The sequence below is a fragment of the Syngnathus typhle genome, linkage group LG16, assembly GCF_033458585.1.
Source record: "Syngnathus typhle isolate RoL2023-S1 ecotype Sweden linkage group LG16, RoL_Styp_1.0, whole genome shotgun sequence".
NCBI lineage: Eukaryota > Metazoa > Chordata > Actinopteri > Syngnathiformes > Syngnathidae > Syngnathus > Syngnathus typhle.
Window position 1 is genome coordinate 2913738 of NC_083753.1, and position 15365 is coordinate 2929102.

Consider the following 15365-nt stretch of genomic DNA (forward strand, 5'->3'; position numbering starts at 1 on the left):
CAAGTACTGTTGAGTGACAAGTTATTTGATTCCGACCTGGGAGTAGAATAAAAATGTCCTAATACTTTTGTCCTTAGAGTGCTTTTAACAAAAGCAAGACAAGTTCTTTTGGGGACAGATTTTATTGCAGATCCATTTTTGAAATACACACACAGGGGTAGAATGCGTTCTGGGACGGGCGAAGGAAAGGAAAGCGGGTCACAATTCCACCCGGCCGAGGTATTCCTACTTTTGCGTCGGTGTGAGGTCATCGATGGGCTGGCCTTTCTCCAGCTTTTTCTCCATGTCCACCAGCAGCTTCACGCCATCCACCACCATCTGGACAAGCTCCACCTCCGAGAAACCAAGACGGTCAGCGTTGGAGATGTCGAATACGCCACCGACCGCCGCCGTATCCACGCCGCCTGCACACAAAAAAAATTACCCAAACATTTTTTTTTAAGTCAGCAAATTTCATGTTTTTGTATCCAAGTTCAGGGCAACCCACCAGTTCCTCGCTTCTGCAGACGAAGGCGCTTGAGGACCTCCTCGAACTTTGCGTGCTTGCTCATGTTGGGCAGCTTGACGTGGACGCCGGCGCGCAGGCCCGTCCCCAAGTTAGACGGGCACGTCAGGACGTAGCCCAGGTGCTCGTTCCACATGAAGGCGTGGCCGCGGTCCTTGAACAAACTCTCAATCTGCAATGCAAAAACCGCCGAAGCGGCACGGTGTTACTTTTCAGAAAGACGTTTTGCCATCGACCTCAGTGTTTTTCGAGGTCTTTGTAATGTCATGTCATTGACCTTGGTGAGTCCGGTGCAGAACCGCTGGAAGACCTCCTTCATGTTGCCCCCCTTCTGCATGGAGATGACCCGCAGGTGGTCCTCCTCATTCACCCACACCAGGAAGGTCTTGTTGTCATTGTGCCTTTGATGCAATAGTCACACAAGGTCACTTGGGTGAGGGAGGTGTGGACTGGGTGTGGGGGTGGGTCCTCACCAGATGCCCCTGGCGTCAGGCCAGTCACGGGCCATCCCGGACGCCAGCAGCAGCGGTGAGACGGGCTTGTCGAAGAGGAAGTGGTCGTCAATCAGCAGCTGCTGCTCGGCGTCAGTCATGTTCTTCAGGGCGTAGTACTTCCCCTTCAGGTCACCACTCAGCGACGCCAGAGCTGCAAAGTGAACCTTTTGTTACCACAGCATTTATGGCAATTTTTTTGGGAGGGGGGGAGTGTGGGGCATCTAAAATTTTCCGCCCCTCAAGACTTTTTAAGTGGCCCCAAGTGAAGGTTGTAAAGTTTCTGCTCACTGTGAACTCCACTGAATTTTTAAAGGCTCGTTGTGAAAATCAGGAGTAGTGTTGTTCTGCCTGCTGCCACTAGAGGTAGCCCAGCACCAGCAGCATTCCTTTTACCTTGGATGGAGAGCTCCTCTATTGCTCGGCGTTCACCGCGGCTGCAGTGCGGCGGCAGGCAGAATCCACGGATGCTACGGCCCGTTCGCACCCGAGAGCTCAGCACGTAGTTGGGGTCCAAGTCATCGCCACCCTAAAAAAAACGGCCACGTGAAACCATGCAAGCGCAGCGCCATTATGTGGAGAAGTGAGCATTTGGCGCAACTTACCTGGAGGTGGTCGGCGTTGAGGTCAGTCTTGTGCTTGTCGGAAGGTTTGTAGCCTCCGTGGCGGTCCTTGATGACTGGGTCCAGGAGCTCCTTGAACACCTCGTAGGTTTCCTCGTCGCCCGCCACACAGCCCACAGTCATGATGAACGGATGGCCTAGGCGCACGACAAATCTGATTGGATAAGCGTCCACCGGCATAGCTACCCACCATCCAAGTCAAAAGGTAAAACCTCACCAGGGTTGTCGACGCCAGTCTGGATGACGTCATCAAGCGTGAAGCCACTGGGAGTCTTCCTGGCCCGCAGTTTGTCGTATATGTCGGGCGTCAGCACCTTGGCCATGTGGTTGTTGTGCTGGCTCAGGTCCGGGAACTCCTGCGCCGACGTGTAGCGCAGCTTCATCTCGTTGTGCGTGTTACCGAACGGCATGTCTGCACCCTGACCCGCCGGGAACGGAAGAAGAGAAAGAGGACATCTACACGTGAGCAATCCAGACTCATCGGCGACAAGGTAAAGCCAACAAAGAACTCGAGAACTAGAGAAAGAGTCACTCAACGCATGATAAAACTGGAGGAACCAAAACACTGTGTTGACTGACCCCTGACTTAAGTTATCTGTAACTATCCATAGATGCCACAAGATGGCTGCAAAGCACCAATTATGGCCAGATGGAACGTTACCCACTTCAACATACACCATTGACACCAAGGCACCACTAGATGTCACTAAAGAGAAACCTTTAGCCTGAACACAAAAGCAGCTAACAGGTGACTTTTCTGCACTCCCCCACTACCACAGTCAAGGTTTTTGTAGTGCAAAATGTCTTAATTTTTATGTCATATGTTATGTTTTGATGCAGTTTCTTTTACCAAAATCAAATGAATACTAGTGCTGAGAATTTTCACTAAAGCATCTTGTATGACTTTAAGACTAAACTACTTGTCTTAAAAAATACAATCTGTGGCAAATCCAATCTCCTCCTGCAGCAAAATGTGTTTCCTTTCAAGTGTCACAACCATGACAAAGTGAGATTCATGTTAATAAAATCTGGTTGCACGATTTATTAATGGCCATTCCTGCCAGACAAGAGTACAGAACAGAACTTGGCTTGGAATGGTGGGCCCGCTGTGCTGTGAATCGATGCAATTTATTGTGTGTCCGATAATAGGCCAATGCGCGTCATTCCATCATTCAATCCCTCAATTTTAGAAATGGCCCCTGCACGCGCATGCATACAAATCCAAATTCTTACCTTTGCTTTGCAAATATGCGGCTGATTACTACAACTACTAGCCGGGACGGATACGAAAATCCCTATTTTTCCTGCAAACGAGCCAAAACAAGCAACAATCTGGGTCCGACCACAAGATACCCTCTCTTCTTCTCAGCGTCCGCGTAACGACGCCAGCTGACATCATCATTTATAGAGCCCCTTGCTCGATGCACATTGGACGAGGCTCGCATCCATTCACGCCGTTCGTGACATGATTGGACAACGCCTCCTCGCCTGTTTTTAACGCGTTATTTGTCATAATTTGTGGTCAAAGTGGGCATAATAAAATACCACAACCGCGTAAGTAGTTGTTTTGAATAAATTCATAAACATATTTTGTGGTTCAGAAAATGGATGACGGACGTCCGGAATAGAGAAAGCATTGTACTTCAAATAAAACCAAAATGGTGTCAGAAATATTAAACTGATGCAATCAAAACATACAGTATAAATAAATTACAGTTTAGTAAATACTTCATATTTGTACGGAAATATAATCTTACCTGAAATAGTGTCCTTTCTCATTCAATATATCGCTTTATGGACTTTTGTATACACTCAAATCATAAAATCACTAATTTATGTATGTTGCACAAAAAAGAATGTGGTCAAACATCATCCATTTTCTGCACTGCTTTGTCCCCATGGGGGTCGCGGGCTTGCTGGAGCCTATCCGAGCGGCTATCGGGCAAGAAGCAGGGCACATCTTGAACCGGTTGCCAGTCAATTGCAGGGCACACCGACACGAACAACCCATCCGCACTCAGGGGCAATTTAGAGTGCCCAATCGGCCTATCAAGCATGTTTTTTGGAATGTGGGAGGAAACCGGAGTGCCCGGAGAAAACCCACGCAGGCTCGGGGAGAACATGCAAACTCCACGCAGGGAGGGCCGGAGGTGGAATCGAACCCGCACCCTCCTAACTGTGAGGCGGACGCGTTAACCAGTGCTCCACCGAGATGCCAATGGTGAATATTCAAATTTTAATCAAAAGTTGATCTTTTTGTTTGTTTTCTACATAAAAGGATTGGGGCCAGTGATGAAAAAAAAGGGGGGTGACAGGATTCTCACTTTTTTTCCGTACTACGGAAGAGGATTAGGGCCAGTGAAGAAAAAAAAAAGGGGGATGACAGGATTCTGCCTTTTTTTCTCAGAATACTGACTTTAAAGTGAAAATTCTCACTCTAAAGTTAGAATTCTGAGTCAGAAAGTGGGAATTCTGACTTTATTTGTCAGAAACGTCAGAATCCTGTCACCCCCTGACATTTTAAAGTTCACCGTAGAATTCTTACTTTAAATTCAGAATTCTGAGAAAAAAAAGAGTCAGAATCCTCTTCCCCCCCCCCTTTTTTTTTTTTCTTCGCTGGCCCTAATCCTTTTCCGTATCTTCCGTAGTTTTCCATTCGGCAAGCAAAGAAATTCTAAAAACCACCTGCTATTTCTCGTTGCGGTCGACGTAGATCTACAAATGAGCTGCGCGATCGCATTTATGGTCTTCCGTCCGCTCCAGGAAGTGTATTGATCTACATTATGCGTCTACCTCCGGTCTAGTTCGCCCACCTTCCTGTGAACCCGCTGACACATGTGGCTATATGCACGTCTACATGTTTTCATACTTGTAATAGTTGTAAAAAGTTCATTTTTCGAAGTTAGTGCTCTCTGTGAAAGGTAAAAGAAGCAGTGTTGTTGATCCGGTAAGTCCGGTTTTGACTGAATTTGGTTTTCCATTTTGCATTAGACAAGCAAGCTAACGTGGTTAGCACGGAAGTCATCGCGCATGCTCGCAATCTTACTTTCACTTTTTGGACCCATCCTGTCCCAAAAAGGAATATCTCCTGGTTTTGTCTTTGTTATCTGTTATTAATGTGGAGGGTCAAACGCATCCCTGCGTTATTATTATTAATCTAAATTTGACGTGTTGTAGTAATCCTAAAAAATGAAATTGCCCTCAAATGCTCGAATTTGACGAATGCCTAAATTGTGAAGACGTTTAAATCTAAGCAGTGTAATCTGATCAGTTCAGCTCAAGGACTTTTTAAACACGTAATACCTGACACCAATTTAATTTATCTCTCAAGTGACGTGATTCTGCCCGTTTGACCTAACCTTGTGCAAAGTTACCTCCCAAAAAACATACTCATGTATTATGCACTAAAAATAACAACAAAAAATTATCTTAGGGTAGTAAACTCTGATTCCATTGCTATACTTTGCTGTGTTTTTGTATATCTTATTTACATGCAAATTCAGTGGGCGATAAAGTTGATCTATTTTTGTTTTCTGCACATTTTACAGCAGCCGGGTCATGAGTTTTGCAGAGTATTCGGAGGAGATTCGCGACGGCGACGTGGCCATTGTGTACCTGGGCCACGAGTCCATGATGCCGGTGAAGGTGCGGCACGGGGGCCAAACACAGACACGCTACGGCGCCATTCGCCACTCGGCCGATCTGATCGGCAAGCGCTACGGCGCCAAAGTGACTTGCAGCAAAGGGGGCTGGGTGCACGTGCTGCACCCCACACCCGAGCTGTGGACCGTCACGCTGCCACACCGCACGCAGATCCTCTACACCACCGACATCGCCACCATCACGCTCATGCTGGAGCTCAAGCCGGGCTCCGTCGTCTGCGAGTCCGGTGAGAATCGCCGTATCGTCTTTCTGAACAAGCCACCGCTCAATAATGACAATGTAGTCAAACCTGTTGCGTGTTTTGGTTAACACTAAAGATTTGGTCGTCCAACTTACTTGAGTTTGTAAACGTCAAAGATGGCTTCAAGGAGACACAAGCAATATTTTCTGAAATGAATGAATGTACGTGACAATTTGGAAAAATCTTGGAAGTGACTCACTTCTCACATTGACTTCCGCTCACTATAATTTCTGCCTTTCCTGGCCTGGTGGCGGCAACGGGGGTGTTTGTGCACGTGCACATGTGTCATGGCGGTGCTTCATCATGTTGCTCACATTTTAATTTCACATTGCTTTTTTTTACTCTGTCGTTTAGCGTTCCCATGTGAAGTCTGAAATTTTTCAGGATTCCTCCCAGCGTCTCACTCACAAATTATATTTTTTTTTTCCCCCCCAGGTACGGGCAGCGGGTCGTTGTCTCACGCCATTTTGCGCAGCATCGCACCAACGGGCCACCTTCACACGGTGGAGTTCCACCAACAGCGGGCCCAAAAGGCAGAGGAGGAGTTCGCCGAGCACCGCGTGGACCACCTGGTCACCGTCACCTGCGCCGACGTCTGCAAGGACGGCTTCGGGGTGGCGGGCGTGGCTGACGCCATCTTTCTGGACATCCCCAGCCCCTGGGAGGCCGTGCCACACGCCAAGACCGCCCTCAAAGCGCATGGTAAGCACACTTGGGCGGACACGGTAAGACGATGCTAAGCTATTTAGCGTTGACATTCAATAATCAAGAAGCTTCAGCGTCAGACGATTCTGACGTTGCGTCATGAAACCAAATCTTTGTTGAAACGGTCTCGAATCTTTTGTGATAACTGAAGATTTTTATGACAAAAGTCATTGAAGACAGTCAAACGTCTTTTTGAATGCTCCTTGGTAAAAACTTCCAAGACAGTTTTTGAAAACCGTCGCGGTGGGCAAAGCGAAGGCAGCGGGCAAGATGCTGGAGATGATCTCGGTCCCTCTCGACTGCCTTTTATGGAGTCGCCGCCGCGCGACTGCAGGTCTCGTCTCGCATGTCCATAGAGGGCCGCGCAGCGGCAAGGTCACGTGACCGCATTTGCATCCTCCCAAAAGTGGAACTTGGTAAGCAGACTGGCCCGTAAGTGCAGCAACAAAACAAAACCCGATTTTGTCTTCTTCACTTCTTCAGTTTCAGTTTTTAGCAGAATGCTTCAGTTTGCTGCTCTCTGTCTCTCTCTCTCTCTCGTTCACTCGCCTAGCTCGTAACTCTTGTCGTTGTTTTGGCGAGCCGCCCGACTTCCTTGTTTAGAATAAAGCTGCTCTCCATCAGGTCCTTGACATCCTGAGCCCCCCCAGGGTCGCCCCCCCCCCCACCACATTTTGCAATCATTCCAGCCCCTTTCCATGATGCGAGCGCATGAAACAAATACGAGCCTAACAATGCGGCCAGTATGCTGTTGATTGGTTGCCCATTGAGCTTGTTTAATCATCAACCCCTCCACTCTCTGTGGGTTGCCACGGAGACCGTCCACTTTATGGCCGCCTCACCCCATTCGCTCGCCGGTTATATGGTCCTCTCCCGAAAGGAAACAGCACCGAAGTTGCTGTCACATCACCCCTGGCAGGTCATTAATGCAGCTGTGGCAAACATGGCGCTACCTACGGCGCAATGCTAAATGTCTCGACCGCCACACTGATGGTCAAGATGGTTAACCCCACCCCATTGCAGGGCTCGTATTTGTAGTTTGGTTTTCTTTCGGCAAGCCCTTTTTATGTTTTCCCCCACCGGCCATGTTTCCAATACCCATGCTAGCAGCGTCCTCCCCCCACCGGCCATGTTTCCGATGGCCATGCTAGCAGTGTCCTCCAGTTTCATGATGGCTTTAGGCTTTACGTGTTGTGTTTTCCCAGCAGGAGGTCGCGTGTGCTCGTTCTCTCCATGTATGGAGCAAGTCCAGAGGACATGCCAGGCTTTGTTGGCTCACAACTTTGAGGAGGTGGAAACCTTGGAGGTGGTGCTGAGGGTTCACGAGGTCCGCACCGTCTCCATGCCGCTTCCCGACTTCGGGCTCGACGCCCCGGCCACCCCTCAGGCCCCGCCCCTTCCCGCCTCCAATCACTCCGCCGTCTCCTTGAAGACGACCACGCCGCCCCGTGAGATGCCCGCCCACACCGGGTACCTTACCTTTGCCACCAAACCCAGAACATAGTCAAGTTTGCTGTTCAATAACATTTTTTTTTTTTTAAGTAATACTTGATTGCTTGCATCAAGCTGACATTACAACTTGTCTTTTTTTTTTTTTATACGTTTGTTGAAATTACTTCAGAAAACAAACATTGAGCAAAAAGGTTCTTGTTTTTATTCATTTATTGTGATAAATATATATGTGTATAAAACAGCACACGTTAGGTGAAAGTTCAAATGTTTTTTTTTTAATTCAAAATGTAAATTAAAAAAATACAGTTAAAAAATTTTTCATTTTATTGTTTTTCACTCAGTTGAATGTTGAAAGACTTTCTTTTATACAAATATAAAAAACACCAAGTAAAGAGGTGACGACATGTCTTCTCCCTCTTTGGAATGTCCTGTTATTTATTTGGTTGTTAGTGCTTAGCGTTTAAAGCGTCTGTGGCCGTTTCCTAAAAAAGGAAGTTAACTGCCGACGGGTGCTGTCAGACGGCAACGTTCCTTCCTTGGACATTTTATTGCTTCATCGGAACGAAGCGACCTGGCCGGCTGCAGCCTCTTAGCACCGCCGCCACAACAACGACACGGCGGCATCTTTGAGACCGGCATGCTACAAGAGACGCTAATCTCGGTCTTACTCAGTAGTGATACTGTGGGTTAAATAAAGAAACGTGCCTTATTTGGATCACAGACTCAGACGGCCCACTCGGGATCTTTACTGATTACTTCTGAAAAAAGAAGTGAATCAGTGGAAGATGGAAACTTGCAAAAGGAATAGACTACTTCCTGAGTCTGGTCCAGTCTACTTCCTACTTTCCTATTTATGATTGGAAAGTCACCAAACTGAACCATTTTCAAATACATTTAATATTAATATGTTAATAATAATAATTAACATATTAATTATTATAAGTGTCAAACACATCAACATAAAATCAGCTGAATTTGCACGTAGGGATTCTTTGCCTCCGTAGTCAAACTAGGTGAAAAATCTGCTTTCAGCAAAGCGTATGTCGTGATACCTCAAATTAAAGGCCATGACAGCAGCTTTCCCGATTTGTAACGATCTTGCCAACGTATCACGTGTGATGATGGCATGAGCTAAAACGCCGCATGAGCTTCTCTGCTTCAGAGCTTTGAAAGTCTTTCAGGGCAAGCCTTTAAAATAGGACTTGTGAGCTGCTCATCTCGTGGCGCTAAGCAGCTTGTCTCCTGGAAGCCGACAAACATCCTGACCTCCGGTCGCACTGTCACACACTCAGGACACTTTATTAGGCACACCTGCTAACCCATCAGTGACGTGAATAACAACCCAAAATATAACAAAGCTGTTCTTTCTATCTGCTGCCCAAAAGATAGACAACACAGTGATGTCATCATCGTGAGACACATTTCCCCCAGGCATTCCATTGCTGGTCATTGTGGTCCCTCAAGGATACAGAAGCATACGTGTGCGTGTGCAGCTAGTCACGTCTCCACTCGTATACTTGGGACGATTTTTGTTGTTCTTAAGATCAAAGGTCAACTTCACCGCTCCCTGCTGAGCACACCTCCAATTGTTGTCGCTCATTGCATTGCATTGCATTGCTGCTCTGACAACTCTCAACAACAATTGTGCCCCACTTTTTTTTCTTTTTTCTTTTTGCATTGGCCATGGCTCCTTTCATTTCCTTATCACTTGTTTGATTGGAGATGCCTTTTGACCGAGGAGGAGAAAGTCCAGGCCTCATATTAGTTCTTGCTTCTGTGATTATCAGGCACAGAAAAAGCCACTCAGCGCAAATAGTTTGTTGGAAATGAAGGAAGGTAGGGCAGCTGAGAGAGAGTCATTGCCGCTGTTGCCGTGGCGATGCAGCTAACAGCCTATCAGTGTCAGGTGCCGCTGTTACATTTCTAAAATTAAATAACATTTCTAAAATTAAATATTTAAATACATTATTTCCATTATCTCATTAAAATAGAACGTTGCAGGGTTGTGACTTTTTAAAACTGCAACTTCAACATTTGACTTGTACTTGTGGTGTAATAAGCATTTTATTTTTACTTTCTCTTCATCTCCTAAATGCAAGCTTCAATTTGCCTCACTTGTATTGCGTGAGTGTATTGGTTTGATGTTGAGCTGCACTCAGCGAGATTACATAAATTGTGAGCGTCAAGCGGAGCGGAAGAAACGGCAAGCGTACCGGCTGCCCTCAATCACGCCAGTACCCGTTTTGACACCACTGTCCAGGTCCGCTGGACAAAGTATTCGTTGATTGCGCAATCGCTCTCGTGGCATTTCGAGCGGGCGTTTGGGGGAACCGTCACATGTCCACTGTCGTTTTCTTGAAATTGTTGTCGTTTTTTTATGGAGACGCAGTGGTGAGCAAGAGTAAAGTTGATCCAGGTCAAAGTTGAGTCCATAAAAAAAGACACATGCGGCAAAGGTTTTGAATTGCAGAGTACAGCTGTGTTGTTTTTCTCTCGCTAAAGTCAGATCGGGCTAACGTTGCAAAGATTCTTTGCACATGCGTTAGTTAACGTGGAAAAAAAGTCGACACACAAAATGTCTCTGACATTTCGAGATTTGGTTTGTATTGGCATTAATTTGTCATTAATTAAACCTGAAATTATTCCGGCATGTGGAACGATTTACAAATTGTGGATTTTTGAGCCATCCGTAATCCATATCCCATATCTAACCATATTTTTTTGTATCTTTGAGCTCGGCCGCTCAACGATTTAGTTGGAAGCTTTCCGCGTCTTTACGCCATCTTATCATAATGACTGGAGGGGTGAGCTCTTATGTAAGACGATCAACCTCCCCGCCCGCCATCCATGTGACATAAGTGTACGTATACAAGTGCACAGCACACGCGCTTAATTTACGAATTGTGACGTTATGTAATTTTCAGCATGTAGCCAAGCAGCGGCTATGACGTCATCAACAGTCCATCCTCATCCGAGGGTCTCTTCAGTTACCCGTCAGCTCCTCACCTCTTGGCGACCCCTAGTGGCTGTAGTACGCATAAAAACAGTTAATACCTCAAAACTAAAAGTAGTGTAGGTCCGTCCGTCCGTCCGTCCATCCATCCATCCATCCATCCATCCATCCATCCATCCATCCATCCATCCATCCATCCATCCATTATCTGTACCGCTGGTCCCCACGGGGGTCGGGGGCGTGGTGTAGCCTATCCCAGCAATCATCGGGCAGTAGGCGGGGGACACCCTGAACCGGTTGCCAGCTAATCGCAGGGCACACAGAAATAAACAACCATCCGCACACACTTACGGGCAATTTGGAGTGCTCAATCAGCCTACCATGTATGTTTTTGGGAAGTGGGAGGAAACCGGAGTGCCTGGAGAAAACCCACACAGGTACTGGGAGAACATGCAAACTCCACACAGGAGTGGCCGGAGGTGGAATCAAACCCACACCCTCTGAACTGTGAGGCAGACGTGCTAACCAGTGGTCCACCATGCCGCCAAGTAGTGTACATATACCAGAAATCATGAAGGTTTTTGGTGTAAATGACTGAAAAGAGTAGAAAGCAGCAGGAATTTGATGTTATCATCGTTAATATTTTACACTCTTATTAGTTCAAGTGGAAAGCAGCCAAATATATGCAGCATGCAGGGCACAAGCCAAAGTAGTATATATAAAAAAAGCCCAATATTTAAACCAAAAAAGTTGAAAAGTTGTGCACCGCAAGATTTTTGTTTTCTTGGCTCAATCAAGGTTTGGAACTTAAATGCTCATGCCAAAACATTTCATATACAGTCGTATGCAAAAGTTTAGGCACCCTTGATCATTTTAATGATTTTCCTTTATAAATCATTGGTTGTTCGGATCGGCAATATTATATAGCAGACAAACACAATGATATTTGAGAAGTGAAGTGAAGTTAATAGGATTTACAGAAAGTGTGCAATCGTTACTTGAACAAAAGAACGCAGTTGGATAAATTTGGCCACCCCAACAGAAAAATGACATCAATATTTAGTAGATCTTCATTTTGCAGAAATAACAGCCTCTAAACCAGGGGTCAGCAACACGATGCCCGCGGGCACCAAGTCGCCCGTGAGGACGGCATGAGTCGCCCGCAGGACTGTTCTAAAATTAGCTCAAATAGCGGCACTTGTCAGTGAGCTGCATCTATTTATTTTACAGTCAAACCTCGGTTTTCGAACGTCCTGGTTCTCGAACAAATCGGAATTCTAACAAAAAAATCGAGATTTTTTTGCTTCGGTTGTTGAACAAAATTCGGAGGTCGATCCTCGGGAGATGAACCGGGAGGACCCGAGAAAACCCGACCGCGCGGCCCGGATGCCGACTGACTCCGTTGTTATTGTGTTTTCGTTACTTTGAGGATTGTATTAACCCCTAATCATGCCTCCAAAGAGAGCAAGTGGGAGCAGTAAAGCCATCCTAAAACACAGACAATGCGACAGTGAGCGCCCGGCGCGCTGCGGTTACGCGATCGGACCAAATTAAACTCCCTGCACACTGAGGTCCACTTAAATTTTGGAAGTACATCAGGACTTTAAAAATATTTTCTAAACTTTAGCCATGGCTCTGTCGCAATAATGGGACCAACGCGGTGCAGTTGCGCGGTGGGCGACGCGCTACGGTTGCGCGTTCGGCAGTGCGCAGCAGTTGCGCGATATATGTGCAAATCAAAAAATGCTTTAAAAAGGCGGGTTTTTTTTGTCTTGAAACGGATTAAAAAAAATCCATTATTTGTAATGGGAAATATTTATTCGTAATTCGACCGATTTGCTTCTCGAACCGCCTTCTGGAACGGATTGTGGTCAAAGGTTTGACTGTATTTTTGCTATTCTTGTTAAAATCACACTTACATGTGAACTGGAAATGACAATAACACATAGTGAAAGCCAAATTGAGCAAATTGACTATTTCAGAAGTGTGTGTCAAAACTGGTAGCCCTTTGCCTTAATCAGTACCCAGGAACAGAGGCGTAGCCAAGCCGGGGCGAGCCGGGGCGGTGCCCCGGTTCGGACTCCCTGCGCCCCGGTTGAAAAAAATTGAGCTTTTTTGATTCTTCATTTTCATGCCGTTTTTTTCTTTCGGTCTTGTGCGAATGTGCTTGCGCTATTCTATGTGCGCGATGTTATCCATTCACCGTTTGCCTCCCTGACCCGGATGTTGTTTTAGCGATCAGCGAACGGCGTGGGTGATGTTAGATTTTGTTTCCTGTGGGCGTGCGCCCCTACTGGAAAAATTCCTGGCTACGCCTCTGCCCAGGAAGTAGCTCTCGGTTCAAGAAAGGTTGGTGACCCCTGCTCTAAACACTTTCTATAGCTTCCAATGAGAGTCTGGATTCTGGTTGAAGGTATTTTTTACCATTCTACTTGACAAAATATCACCACTTCAGTCACGTTTCATGGTTTCCGAGCATGGACAGCCTGCTTTAAAGCACACCACAGATTTTCAATAATATTTAGGTCTGGGGACTAAGATGGCCATTCCAGAACGTTGTACTTGTTCCTCTGGATGAATGGCTCAGTAGAATTTGAGCAGTGTTTGGGGTCGTTGTCTTGTTGAGGTATCCAGTGTTGTGGCTTTACGCTCTGATACACTGTTGTAGTGTTGTCACTAACCGTGTGTTGCTTATTGGTTGTTTCAACAACAATACACGGAGGAAAGGATGCAGTACGAGCCGATCTTTACTGCCCGCTCAGTCAACACATCACAGACCCCCAATACAGACAGACCCACACAGTCGAGCACCGACTGCTCGATCCAATCTACCACATCCCTCTTTTCCAACTGAGAAGTAGCTTATCTAGTATCGGTTACCTTAACTCTTTGGTATCAACATTGATCATAATTTCGACATGCATATATCAATTACAAACAAATCATGTTTCAATAACCCAAATGGCTTTCAACAATCTTTTTTTTTTTTTCTTCGAACCTATAACATTTTATAACACTTCACGATAAACACAAAACATCCACACTTTAATTTCTCCATCTCTTTCTTTCTTAACACTGAGTAACAACATCACTTTGTCATTCAGTGTACCTGGCAGGGCGCCTAACTGCTCTGCCACTCCTGGTATAGCATGTGGGCATGCTGTCTACAGGCACAGGACAAGGGTTGCGTGGTACCGGTTCCAGTGGTGGTGAGTCCACTGTTGCAGTAGCCTGAGTATGTTGAAACTCAGAGTCCAAATGTTTATCAGGGTGAGAGTCTTTGAACAGGCTTGGGTGTATCTTTCTCAGATGTCGCCTGTTCCTCCTGCGTGTCCTCCCTGCCGGTGTCTGTACAGTGTAGGAGCGTGGTTCATCTCGCTGCCTGATGACAACCGCTGGCTCTCAGCCGCGTTGCGTCTGCATGTGTACCGTGTCTCCTGGGGTCAGCACTGGCAGTAGCTTTGCACGCTGGTCGTAGCGTTGCTTTTGCCGGGACTGCAAGTCCTGTATTCTTTCGAGATTATGCTGTGGGGCTGACTGTTTCAGCACAGCACTGGAACATGGAAGTGTGCTGCGCAGGACTCTACCCATCAACATTTGTGCAGGCGTCAAGTGTAGTCCTGTCACCAGTGTGTTTCTCGGCGACAGCAACACTAGATGTGGGTCAGTGCCAGTCTGCACTGCTTTCTTCAGCGCGTGTTTTACTGTCTTTATGGCCCGCTCCGCCATTCCATTTGAAGAGGGAAAACCTGGGCTGGAGTGTGTGAGCTTGAACTCCCATGAAGCTGCAAATGACTGCATCTCATAGCTGGCGAATGGGACATGATCACTCACTACCTCCTTAGGAATCCCATGTCTGGCAAAGACAGACTTCATCTTCTGAATCACCGTGCGAGCTGTTTTATCAGTCAGGTTGAGCACTTCTGGATATTTTGTCAGGTAATCCACCAACAGCAGGTATGACTGACCATGCAGCTCGAAGATGTCAGCTCCAACTTTCATCCATGGCAGTTCAGGAACCTGGTGTGGAATGAGTGGCTCAGCCTGGTGTTTGGGCTGTAGCTGCTGGCACTGCACACATTTTTCCACCATTGTCTCTATGTCTCGTGCCATGCCAGGCCAGTAAAGGACTTTTCTCGCTTTAGCTTTAGTACGCTGCACGCCTTGGTGTCCAAGGTGCAGCTTCTCCAAAATTACTCTCCTGAAGCTCTCGGGTATTATGATTTTGTCTCCGACCATCTACATGTTTCCATTGCTCTGCGTAACGTAAGTGCATTATCACGTAACAGTCTCTCTTTCAGATGTGTATCACTAATGCTGAACACCAATTTATCCCTTATCATGTCATCTTCATGTCTTCCAAACTCACAGTTCTTGCTCTTTTGACGTAGTTCTGTGATGAATCTGTCCACCGATATTCCTGATGACATTGTGTGTGACCAAAACTGATGGCGTTCAAAAACAACGTTCTTTTGTGGACTGCAGTAGCCTCTGAATGCTTCCAAAACTTCCTCCATCGTTGCTTCCTCCCCTTCTGGGGTAATGGCAAGTGTATTATACACTTCCAGCGCCTCCTCGCCGACAGTGTGGAGCAGGATGGCGATTTTAACCCCCTCATTTTTATCCACCGCGCCAGAAGCAACCATATAGAGCTGGAAACGCTGCTCCCACCTGCGCCAGTTTTCAGCGAGGTTCCCCGTGATTATCAGCGGAGACGGTGGCCTGAACTGCT

General features: G+C 46.6%; 2 protein-coding genes across 3 annotated transcripts; one reads left to right on the top strand and one right to left on the bottom strand.

Annotated features, from left to right (window-relative positions):
• Positions 1-103: 103 nt before the first annotated feature.
• Positions 104-2994, bottom strand: ckba (creatine kinase, brain a). Its single transcript, XM_061302034.1, has 8 exons — positions 2853-2994; positions 1837-2038; positions 1602-1756; positions 1393-1525; positions 979-1150; positions 783-906; positions 488-677; positions 104-404 (listed from the first exon to the last, which is right to left on the bottom strand). Exons 2-8 carry the CDS (start codon positions 2027-2029, stop codon positions 226-228), a joined length of 1146 nt encoding a protein of 381 aa, XP_061158018.1. The 5' UTR covers positions 2030-2038; positions 2853-2994; the 3' UTR covers positions 104-225.
• A 1287-nt stretch (positions 2995-4281) lies between these two features.
• On the top strand, positions 4282-8104 carry trmt61a (tRNA methyltransferase 61A). Of its 2 annotated transcripts, none has more exons than XM_061301976.1 (4): positions 4282-4566; positions 5168-5508; positions 5959-6225; positions 7437-8104. In XM_061301976.1, the coding sequence occupies exons 2-4, from the start codon at positions 5178-5180 to the stop codon at positions 7730-7732; spliced, it is 894 nt and encodes a 297-aa protein (XP_061157960.1). In that variant the 5' UTR covers positions 4282-4566; positions 5168-5177; the 3' UTR covers positions 7733-8104. The 2 variants fall into 2 exon arrangements, with proteins under 2 accessions (XP_061157960.1, XP_061157959.1); XM_061301975.1 differs by having other exon boundaries at positions 4285-4566; positions 7434-8104.
• Positions 8105-15365: the final 7261 nt, after the last annotated feature.

Excerpts from the sequence above, each read along its gene's own strand:
- ckba (XM_061302034.1), bottom strand. The coding sequence starts at position 2,029 with ATGCCGTTCGGTAACACGCACAACGAGATGAAGCTGCGCTACACGTCG. Across the intron at positions 1,757-1,836 it reads GACTGGCGTCGACAACCCTG|GCCATCCGTTCATCATGACT; the intron begins GTGAGGTTTTAC and ends TCGTGCGCCTAG. Across the intron at positions 405-487 it reads TCTGCAGAAGCGAGGAACTG|GCGGCGTGGATACGGCGGCG; the intron begins GTGGGTTGCCCT and ends TTTTGTGTGCAG.
- trmt61a (XM_061301975.1), top strand. The coding sequence starts at position 5,178 with ATGAGTTTTGCAGAGTATTCGGAGGAGATTCGCGACGGCGACGTGGCC. Across the intron at positions 5,509-5,958 it reads CTCCGTCGTCTGCGAGTCCG|GTACGGGCAGCGGGTCGTTG; the intron begins GTGAGAATCGCC and ends TTTCCCCCCCAG. Across the intron at positions 6,226-7,433 it reads GACCGCCCTCAAAGCGCATG|CAGGAGGTCGCGTGTGCTCG; the intron begins GTAAGCACACTT and ends GTGTTTTCCCAG.